General features: G+C 49.0%; 2 protein-coding genes across 5 annotated transcripts in view; one reads left to right on the top strand and one right to left on the bottom strand.

The window, feature by feature from the left end:
- Positions 1–185: 185 nt before the first annotated feature.
- Mrto4 (MRT4 homolog, ribosome maturation factor) lies at positions 186–6,914 on the bottom strand. Of its 2 annotated transcripts, XM_027951949.3 has the most exons (8): positions 6,785–6,914; positions 5,010–5,068; positions 3,721–3,824; positions 3,165–3,246; positions 2,832–2,899; positions 2,435–2,586; positions 2,042–2,118; positions 186–1,928 (listed from the first exon to the last, which is right to left on the bottom strand). In XM_027951949.3, the coding sequence occupies exons 1-8, from the start codon at positions 6,810–6,812 to the stop codon at positions 1,779–1,781; spliced, it is 720 nt and encodes a 239-aa protein (XP_027807750.1). In that variant the 5' UTR covers positions 6,813–6,914; the 3' UTR covers positions 186–1,778. The 2 variants fall into 2 exon arrangements, with proteins under 2 accessions (XP_027807750.1, XP_027807752.1); XM_027951951.3 differs by lacking the exon at positions 6,785–6,914 and having other exon boundaries at positions 3,721–3,846; positions 5,010–5,065.
- Positions 6,915–7,071: 157 nt separating this feature from the next.
- Positions 7,072–10,759, top strand: part of Emc1 (ER membrane protein complex subunit 1) — a 32,089-nt gene continuing 28,401 nt past the window's right edge. For all 3 annotated transcript variants that reach the window (XM_071617414.1, XM_027951945.2, XM_027951944.2), the window contains exons 1-3: positions 7,072–7,189; positions 9,580–9,704; positions 10,606–10,671. In XM_071617414.1, the coding sequence (XP_071473515.1) occupies positions 7,095–7,189; positions 9,580–9,704; positions 10,606–10,671 (286 nt within the window). In that variant the 5' untranslated portion in view covers positions 7,072–7,094. The remainder of the gene's footprint in view (positions 7,190–9,579; positions 9,705–10,605; positions 10,672–10,759) is intronic.

The following is a 10,759-nucleotide window of genomic DNA, read 5'->3' as shown; positions in this document are numbered from 1 at the left end:
ACCTTCTTGGAGACAGTATCAGATCCCACAGTCTCACAGATTAGGGGTGCAGTCGCCAAGACTGCCCCCCAACGCTTCAGATGACATTGCAAATTCCATGTTGCTTTACCTGTGCTTCTGACCCACTGGCTACAACCAGGGTTCCTCAGGGTTAATCTGCTTAAGCAACTCACAGAACTCACTGCTTATAGTTCTTTGTTTACAGTTTTATTAAGAAAGATATTACAAAGGAAACAGGTAAAAAGATGTGTAGGGTGAGGAACACGGGGGTGGGCGATGCAGTTTCCAGCCCTCTCTGGGTGTGCTGTCCTCTGCTCTCTGGAGAACTGCCGGGTCCACATACCCAGATGCTCTCTGAATGTAAGTCTTTTTTTTTTAAGTACTAGGGAGTGAACTCTGGGGTACTCCACCAAGTTACCTCCTCAGTTCTTTTTAGTTTTATATCTTGAGATGGAGTCTTGCTAAATTGAGGCCAGGCTGGCCTCAATCTTGCAATTCTTCTGCCTCAGCCTTTGTGAGCTGGTATTACAGGTGTGTGGACACTGCACCTGGGTTTTTGGTGGTACTGGTACTGACCCTATGCTGGGCAAGCACTCCACACTGAACTACATCCCCAGCCCTTTATTAACGATTTTTCAAATAGGGTCTCACTAAGCGCCCAGGATGGTTTCAAATCTACCTGTCCTGCTTTAGACTCCTGAGAAGCTGGAATCAATGGGGTACCACATCAAGCCCCCTGTGTGTTTCTATGGAGGCTTCCTTGCACAGGCATGCTTACCAACAGACTGGGTGGGGAATCCCAGCACGGCTGTCTGTTCAGCTTTGTCTTGGCCTCTTGGTGCAGCTTTCCTCCCTTGAGGGTATGGGGCAGGATCCCTCTGGAATGGGGGTCTTAAGACCTACTATTCCAACAGGTAGGTCAGAGAATTTATTTCTTGGTGATGCTGGGAACTGATTCCAAGACCTCAAGCATGCTGTGCTAGACAAGCACTTACCACTGACCCACACACTCAGGCCCCACAGAATACCTTTATGGCCAGGTAAAGGCAGAGGAAGATTAAAGGGAATTAGACGCCATGAAGAGTAGATATAAACCAAAGAATAGATGTTGCCTGAAACAGAAGCTCTCTCATCTGATGCTTTCACTGAATACCTGTATATGAAGCGATATGGACAAAGACCCACCACGGTAGCCACCCAGAGCAGAACCTCCAGAGTGCTGCGAGACGCCGAACGCTCGCTCTCACCCCCAGCAGAGGCTTCACTCTCATCCTAGAGCCCTGGCTTCTTGGCAGCCACCAGCAGGCCCTGGTTTAGGGAGCGTGTAAGCAGGGCTGCAAAGGGCCACCAGGGGCCTGGGCCTGGTTTTCTTCAGCAAGTCTATTCCAAAAGGGCATCAAGGCTGGAAAGGAGGACAAAGCCTAGTTCTAGGGATTGCTCTTGGCTGTCCACAGAACCGCAAAGCTGCACTGCCACTGTGGCCCCATAGGAGCCAAAGCTGTAGTGGCCATCTAGGTCACCAGACTGGGTGGTACTGAACCCAAACAGAGCACAAACCCAAAGGCCTTTTTTCTAAGAAAAGTCTCCTGCTATCTACAGGGTGGCACCCCATAGACCAAGTTTTATTCTTTATGGAACAGTCAGTTCCCGTCACCCACACTTGGCTTCGTCAACAGCAAAAATAAATAACTGCTTCCTCCAGAGGGGCAGTAGCAATTCTGCATGGTGTGATGGAGACGCAGAACGTGCTAGAAGGCCTTCGGTCCTGAGTCCCCGAGTCAGTCATCTTCGTCGTCCTCTGATTCCTCTGAGGATTCAGATGCGCTTTCTGGCAAGTCATCTCCCATCTGCTGGAATCTTCCAGACTGTGCATCCCACATGTATTTGACGGTCACCTTGAATTCAGCCATCTCATACCCAAAAAGCTTCTGCAAAGGGAAGTAAGAGTGAGGAGAAGAGTATGACTCCAGGCACACGGGAACACTTGCAGCGGGTGACAGGTGGCATCCCTCCTACCAGAGCCCTTGTGTCCCAGACTCACCAGGACGCGGGCCTGCTCCGGGGTCAGCACATCACCCTCCTTGCACACCTCGTAGTCAGACAGCAGGGTCACCACGCCTGCAGGAGGGTGGCCACGTTACTCCTGCACAAAGGCCTGCATGACACTTTCTGCCACTGCAGCAGGAGCTAAGCGTGTGGTGAGAGCTCTTCGTCCCCATGGCTCATACTCAGTGGGACGGTGGCTGCCGCCTCAAAGTTCCTTAAGTGCTGTACTCTGGTTTTAACTCACTGTCCACTCCAACTAGGAGGGGGGCACTCGACTCCATTTTCACATGAGAAAACAGAGGCTTGCCCAGCCAGGAAGGGGAGAGCCTGTGTGCGCGTGCTCCTGGGCTCTGGGCTGTGGCCTCTCAGCTCTAGGGACTGTCCGTACCTCTCTTGAGGGCAGTGGGCAGGCCCAGCTGCCTCAGCTGTGGCTCCATGGAGTGGGGGAACTGCTCCAGGGGCCCTGGATCCAGGCTCACGGTGAAAGTTGCTTTGTTGCCAGCTCGGGCAAAGTCCATTTCTGTGTATTTTGTGAACCACCTTGGGGAAAAGAGGAGTAAGAGGTGGGGGGAGGTTCCAGACTGGGCCACCAGCCAGCTGAGGTCAGGTCCTCCCAGCTAGTGTGCTGGGGCCCTGTAGCCAGGCTGGTCACCATGCTGGAGAGAACAAAGATGTCTCTGGTCACAGGCCCCTGGTCTCAGTAAGAGGCTTCCAGAAGCCAGCTCCGACTTGATGCCCTTGGGATCCTCCTACCTTCCCTCCCTCTGTTCCTCACCAGCACTTACTCATTCACCTCCTCCTTTGTGCGGTTGGTAAAAAGAAGACCAACTTCACCCCTCAACTTCTTGCTGACCTGCAAACCAAAAGTGAGCCCTGATTCTCTACTGGGGGTGGTCTTGTCCCCCAGGGGACACCTGACAATGTTGAAGACACACACACAGACACACACCCACACCCCTCCTCACATCTCAAGGTGAAGGGAGAACCCAAAGCTGTAAGACATGCAGGTGTGTCCATGGGCTGGCCACGTGGCTGGAGGAGGTGGGTGTGGCACGTGGGAGCAGCTGGAGAGAAGGCAGCTTAGCCTCAGCCCCTCCCTGTGAGGGCCAGTGATTTACCTGGTGCAGGTTGTCTTTGTATTCATCAGACGGGCTTCGGCCCAAGGCCACCATCATCACCTTGTTTTTGCCAAAGAACATCCTACCAAGAAAAAGAGGGGGCTGTGAAGGAAGGCCCTGCCTCTCCATTAAATCCTCTAATTCACAGGAGCCTAGGCCTCCACACCACCCATCATGCTCTGCCAGCCCAGGGTTCCTTCATTGTCTTCCTACCACAGGAACCAACACTGGCGACATCCTTCCACAGGCCCACCCTGAGCGCCACGGAACGATCCCTCCTCATCTGGATATGGGCAGAGGCACATCTAGCAGTCTCTACCAGCGCTAGTACAGCATGACCAACCCCACAGCTGTTTTTTTTTTTTTTTAATTTTTAAAAAAATTGTTGATGGACCTTTATTTATTTTTATGTGGTGCTGAGAATCTAACCCAGTGCATCATACATACTAGGCAGGTGCTCTATCATTGGGCCACCACCCCAGCCCCTTACAGCTGGTTCTTGAGCAGTGTGGCACCTTTGCCACTCCAAGGAGTCCTCTTCCCTCTGCCCACTCACCGGCTGTGTTTCCAGGCATTCCTGATGTCCTTCAGCTTGCTGTTCCTCATGTTGGCCACAGAGAAAATGAAGAGGTACTTGTATGTGTCCACACATTTCCGAAGCTGTGGGACAATTCATGAGGCTCTGGAGTTCAAGGGGCAGCATGGGTAGGGCAACTGTAGCCTCAGATGGGAGAGAACCTGCTCTAGCCTTTTTTTTTTTTTTTTTGGATTGAACCCTGGGGGGCTTAACCACTGAGCCACACCCCCAGCCCCTTTTTATATTTTATTTAAGCCTTGTTACTTTTCGGGGAGGCAGCTTATTTATACTGCTTTACCTATGTTGCAAGCCAAAGCCATCAGGAGGTGGAATTCCATTCTCTCTCTCTCTTTGGTACTGGGGATTGAACCAGGGGTACTACCAACCACTGAGTCACATCTCCAGCCCTTTTTATATTTTATTTTGAGATAGAGTCTTGCTAAGTTTCTTATGGCTTCACTAAATTGCTGAGGCTGGCTTTGAACTCACAATCCTCCTGCCTCAGCCTCCTAAGCTGCTGGGATTACAGGTGTGTGCTACCATGCCCAGCAAAGCATTCCACATTTCTTTTGGTACCAGGGATTGAACTCAGGGGCACTTGATCATTGAGTCACACCCCAGTCCTATTGGGTATTTTATTTAGAGACAAAGTCTCACTGAGTTGCTTAGCACCTTGGTTTTACTGGGGCTGGCTTTGAACTCCTGATCCTCAAACTTCAGTCTCCCAAGGTGCTGGGATTACAGATGTAAGCCACCTTGCCAGGCATAGAGTTCCATTCTTAAGGAATGAAATCTCTGTTTAGCAGGTGACTGAGTGCTCTCGACCTATTGTAGCCCAGGACTGGCAGGTCAGAAGTAGTGCAGATAGGTGGGTGCAGTCACCTGGACCTGGTAACTAGCTAGTCTGACTTTGGGTAGGCAAACAAACCTGGCGAAGCTTCAGTTACCCCAACAACAAATCAGCAATAACATAATTTAGTATCTATGTTATAGGAATGCTAGGAGGGAAAGATTTATGCTGAGACAGTCAGCACAGTGCTAGGCACAAAGGAGGAGCTCAAGCAAAGCTGGAGATCCCCATGATGGGAATTTTTATTGGTATTACTGCTGCTAAAGGAAAAGGGGCTCAATCATCAGTTTTGTTTTCCTTAAAAAACAAAAACAAAAACAAAACCTCCCTCCAGTAAAGCTCCCCTAGCAAACAGTCCTATCCCTACCTTTATAATCCAAACACAAGCACTAAAAGAAGAAAAAGAATGACTTCTTACCTCTTCTATCAAGTTCTGTTTCAGTTCCAACCCTTTCTTGGTGGTTTTGGTTAAGGAAACTAATAAATACAAAGAAGAAAAACGAATGGTGAGAGATGAGTCTGGATGTCTTGAAGACTTATTTTCTAGCATGCAAGGCCATTTCCAGGCTCTGTGGAGTGACCACTCTCTAGTGTTCTTGGGCCTGGTGATTCCTAGGCACATCTCCTGTAAGTTATACAAACTAACCACAGCAGTAGGGGGCCAGGCTTGTCTTGCTGTTGGAGTGCCCCTCACCTGCTGGTTGAGGTAGATTCCTTTCTGCTCTTGGCCATGGTGCACAGAGGCCATCAATGGTTGGCCTCAGAATGCTAAATCTGGGGACTGTATATCTCCTATTGCATACATGCACTTTAGAATGTAGCAATGCCTTTTGAGGAAGGGACAAGTACCTCCACTGTATAAATAACTGGGGCTCAATTTGCTCCCAGTCCAGGAGAATTTGGGTTTGGCCAGATCTGACCAGGGATCAACCCACAGAATCAAATTATTCCACAAACACCAAAGCACCATCTGCAAAGCCTTGAGTGCTCCTGACAAGCAGCCTGGTCCCCTCTATTCATCCTGCCTGGTACTCACAGTCCTTAAAAGGCGCACATAGTAAAAGGCATTCAATACCAGTCACTGGCAAGTGCAGCAAAGGAAGGAAAACGAAATACAACTGGCAACATCCGAACACTTTCACTGCTGCGACTTTGGTCCAATGCAGCATTACTGCCGGCCTTGCTGCTTTCATCCTTGCCCTCCAACCCCATCTTCCAGTGCTATTCTCAACAAGGCAACTAGAGTGATCCTTTAAAAGCCAAGTTAAACCATGCTATTCCTCCCCTCAAGCTCCAGGATGTCCACCCATTTCACCTGCGTGTGAAAGCCAATTCCTTACAAAGGTCTATGAAGCCCTTCCCCAACTCCATTTTGCCCACTCTGCTCCAGCCACACTGGCCTATTGTCCCACAACATGTCAACCATGCACCCACTTTAAGCCCTTTGCACTTCTTGCTCCCTTCACTTGGAATAAACTTCTCCCAGATATCTCCACTGGTTGCTTGCTTCCTTTCCTCAGACTTCTGCTCATTTGTCACCTCATCACTTTCCTGAGGGCATTATACAAAATAATGTCACCTCTGCCTTCTCTTTACCCTACTCTTACTCATCACCACCTGACAAACACTCAATTGGGGGGTGGGGGATATATTTATTTCCCGACTAGGCCCTTCCTGTAACTGCTGTATTTTCCCACACCTACAGTGCCAGGCCCCTATACATTTGTTTGAATGTGCCAGAGGTCCGCGGCGAGGCGCACGGCAGCATAGTAAAGGTGGTCGGAAACTGACAACCAAGAAGGGACCAGCCCCATGAAAAAAGAAGCACAAGTATACCAAGAAGAGACTGCAAAGCGCCAGACGTGGCAAAAAGCCTGTGCTGAAAGAAGGGAAAGGAAACCGGGGTGGCAGGGGCCCAGAGAACGAAGGGACACGTGAAGGGGCTGAGGGGGAAAACGTGGGCCAAAATTGACATCGGGCACAGCCCAGGTGTTTGGGATCTGCCTTTCCGCCCAGGAGAGCTGCGAGAGCCCTCGAGGCCATGCAAAGTCTCCGATCCCTGGACCCGTCCAGGCTCCAGCTCCCTCCCGTAACTCCGCCGCCCCAATCCTCCACCCGCGGATGCTCCAGCGTCCCTCTCCGTGTCCTCGCCCGCCAGAGCCCCCCCAAGATCCCGATGCCCCCTTCGCCCACCTTTCTTGTCACGCTTGGATTTGGGCATCTCGTTGAAGCCACGTGCGGCACTCGGCGATGTGGGCCGACAGGACGCTGCGCGCGGACCTCTGAGACGGCCCTCGGGGGCGGCCCTCGCGTGTGCCTGACCCAATAGGCTCTGCGACTCGCCTCTTCCTCCGGCGCTTGCAGAGCGACTTCCCGGAAGTCCCGGAGGCCTCCAAGTCCCGAGCACACTCCAGGGCTCCGCGTGCTACCCCAACTCTATGGTCCGCGGGGGCGGAGCCTGCGGCGCGGTGCATGCCGGACCGGCGGCGCCTGAGCTCCTGTCATGGCGGCGACGCTGGCTTCCCGGTGCTGGCTCTGGGCCGCTCTGCTTATCCCTGCGGCCGCAGTGTATGAAGACCAAGTGGGCAAGTTTGATTGGTGCGTACGTGTGCGGCCTGTTCGCGAAGTAGATGGCTGTTTTCCCAGCACCTGTCTCTTACCGGGAGGTTACCGTTGAAGCAGGATCGGCTACATGACTTGCGGCATCCTGTGCAAAATGAAAATATGTGATTTCTTAAATCAGAAACCAAGAATTTGTAGACATCGACCGAGTAGCATTAAGCCAAGCGTCGGGCGCCTCTTCTAAGCTGGTCCTTGTACTGTACAGGTTGCATGCCCACGGTGTCGGCGCCACCATACAGGCAGGCTTTGGGGTTCTGGTCAGGGATCATTGATTCCTTCTCCCTCTTCAGGTTTCATTTCTATGACTGTCAGGTTGCTGGTCTCCCGGGTGTCAGAGGTCACCAGGCCTCGGTGGACTTTCATTCTTTCTCTAATTGGCTGTTGTCTCGTAGGCACGTAAACAGGGCTTTATGTCTTGTAAGTCTTAAACTGAGGCCTCTTTCCCCCTTTTTCATCCCAGGGCAGCCCTGGGCTCAGAGTATGGCCACCCCAAACTCATCAGCCAGGAAATGCCATGAACTTATTCACTTACCCCTTCCTTAAGGCCCTGTAGATGGCTTTCTTCTATTTAAATGTCCATTTAGCCCCCTAAGAATTTGTAATCTTGGGAAAGTGACTGAACCTCTCTGTGCCTTACTTATCTGTAAAAACGAGCTGACTAACTGTCCATCCGTCCTATAGAAGTTCAGAGGATGAATGAAATAATCTCTTTAAAGTACTTAGCACAAAGTCTGATTCATCGAGTGCAATCAATAAATGTTACCCATTATTACTGTTTACACTCCATCAGGGCCCAACTCAGATACCTCCTCTTCTGTGAACTGTTTTTGTCGCAGATAGATTCATATATTCAGTCCATATCATTGGTATTATAGGTTTGTTTTTATACCTTTATGCTTTTTTCATATTTTCCATATGAGTGGTGTTACACCACCACCCATCTTTGCATTGCTGGGACTTGAACACAGGGCTGTGCACATGCATTGAGTTACACCCCCAGCACCACTTTCCCCATCCTTTTTGCAGGGCTGGGGATCAACTCAGGTCTTAACACATACTAGGCAAGCACTCTATCACTACCCCCTGTCCCCCAATTTAGAGATTGGGTTTTGCTGTATTGCCTAGGCTGGTCTCAAACTCCTGGCCTCAAGTGATCATCCTGCCTTAGCCTCCTGAGTAGCTGGAACCACAGCTATGTACCACTGCACTGGCCAAAACAACAGTTTTCAAGAGATAATGTGATTTATTATTAGAAAGTCTTCATTTTGGGTCCTAGTTCTAACAGTAATTAATTGACCTCTCTGGACTTTGGGTTTCTCACCTGTAAAATGGGGGTACTACTACTTTTTTTTTTTTTTAACATACTTTGTAGGGTTTTTCAGTGGATACAGTGAGAATAAAATATGTGCAAATGCAGGTAGAAACTGCCAAATATAAACCCATCTCTCTACTACTAGTTTAGTTTCTTTAAAAAAAATACAAAACAAAAAAACTGGACTAGGTACTTGGGAGGCTGAGGTGGAGGATTACAAGTTCAAGGCCAGCCTGTGTAACACTCTATCAAAATAAAAAATGAAAAAGGGATGGGTTGTAGCTTAGTGGTTGAGTGCCTGTGGATTTAGCCCCCAGTCCCACAAAAAAACAAAATAACAAAAACAAAACAAAACCTAGACCAAACAACATCATGATAAAGAGAAATGCAGTGTAAATGTCATGTGTACTTAGTGTGCTAGGGATGGCAGACCTTTTTTGATAGGAAGGGGCAAGCGCTCCTGTAGGCGACAGGAATACAGTTTTGTGAAACTAGTTTTGTTCCCTTTTTGTGCAGGTAAGAGTGCTGAGTGGTGGATGTAGCCCAGTGAGTGAGTGAGTGAGTGCTGATCAGGTGGATACTGAGCATGTGTGGGCTTACAAAGGGCCACGGAGGACGAAGGCCTCACCCAGTTTGTGGAGCTGGGTTGGAAATGCTTTTTTCTCCATAGCTAGTGAAAAGAGTTGGATTGTATGCTCATCGAAGGCAGGGCCTGGGTTCTTCCATTTTTAAATGAGTGCCTAGTCAGACTATCAGTGAATACAGAAAAGACTTTAGCTTTGTTCTAGTGGGATTTGGGACAGGGGCTTTTTAAAGTATCACCTAAGCTGGAAGACTTAGTATTTCTCAGCTGTTCAGAGGTACATACCCTCGTTCCCTTTGCTTCTGACTGCATTGCATGGATATCTTGCCTTTAGTGAGCTCTTTTCATTAACAACCACTTCTTATCTGTCTTAAGGTAGGTGTGATGATGATAACCCAGTGAGTTGTCTTTTTGCAAAGCATTTTGTGCAGTGATTTTGCCCCTTATGTTCCCCTGCACTCTTTTTCTCAGGAGACAGCAGTATGTTGGGAAGCTCAAGTTTGCCTCCTTGGAATTTTCCCCTGGATCCAAGAAGTTGGTTGTGGCCACGGAGAAGAATGTGATTGCAGCTCTAAATTCCCGAACTGGGGAAATCTGTGAGTGAGCTGTGCAGAATGACTGGCTTCAGGGTGGCAAGGCTGATAGCTGTGAATCCAAGTGGCCGTGGCTTGCTGTGCCTGCCTGACTAGTCCCCAATTCAGGGACATGATGGCCAAAAGGTGCCTTTCTTGGTGGATTGTGATAATTTTTTCAGACTTCTTCTCACCTTTGACTATTTCACATATTCCTAGCACTGGCCTTTGCAGTTTATTGTCTCAGTCTTGAGTATCCCTAAATAAGACACTGCTGCAGAAAGCACTTCATACTATTTTGCAGTAACTCCTACCTTCAAATCACATCTGCTGGGTGGATTGTGTTTAGGCACTAAAATCATGAAATAGAATTTATAATCACTGTTTTCTTGTAATATTTTTGTTAAACTTATCATTATTTATTTTGTGTGTATGCTTTTATGTATATGTGTATATATATATATATATATATATATTTTTTTTTTTTTTTCTTTATAGTACCTTTGGCTTTGCAATTGCTAGGCAAGTAATGTAAACTGAGTTACATCCTCAGCCCTTTTTTAAAAAAAATTATTTTGAGACTGGGTCTTGCCAGGTTGCCCAGGCTGACCTCCAACTGGCAATCCTCCTGCTTCAGTCTCTTGTGTAGCTGGCATTACAGGTGTGCATCATCACACCCATCTCATTTACGTGTTTGATGGGGGTGGCAGTGGGGACTGGATGAGCAGACACTTCAGATGGGCATATTTGTGCCTCCTCTCTACCCCTCCTACGCAGCGAGCAGGACTGCATCATGGGCAGTTAGTTGAATTTTTTTCCTCCTTCTAAATAAAATTGGAGGCTTTTATGCAAACAAAGACCTCTTCAGTCCTCTTTTTGGGTCATGGTAATGTTCATAGTAAGGCCTGACTTTTGTGTCTCTCAGTGTGGCGCCACGTGGACAAGGGCACAGCAGAGGGGGCTGTGGACGCCATGCTGCTCCATGGACAGGGTGAGCAGAGGCCTGCAGGGCTTCCTGTGGGGGCAACCCCTTCCCATTCCTTGGTTCCTTCCTTTGTATGGGGTCTGACAGGGAAAAG

Source organism: Marmota flaviventris, chromosome 10, assembly GCF_047511675.1.
Source record: "Marmota flaviventris isolate mMarFla1 chromosome 10, mMarFla1.hap1, whole genome shotgun sequence".
Classification (NCBI taxonomy): Eukaryota; Metazoa; Chordata; class Mammalia; order Rodentia; family Sciuridae; genus Marmota; species Marmota flaviventris.
This window is presented reverse-complemented; position numbering and strand designations above follow the sequence as displayed.

Bases quoted from the DNA above. Each gene is read 5' to 3' on its own strand.
- Mrto4 (XM_027951949.3), bottom strand. From the start codon at position 6,812: ATGCCCAAATCCAAGCGTGACAAGAAAG. The intron at 3,825-5,009 runs GTAAGAAGTCAT...ATTGTCCCACAG, and splicing joins AACAGAACTTGATAGAAGAG to CTTCGGAAATGTGTGGACAC. The intron at 2,900-3,164 runs GTAAATCACTGG...TTTGGTTTGCAG, and splicing joins ACAAAGACAACCTGCACCAG to GTCAGCAAGAAGTTGAGGGG.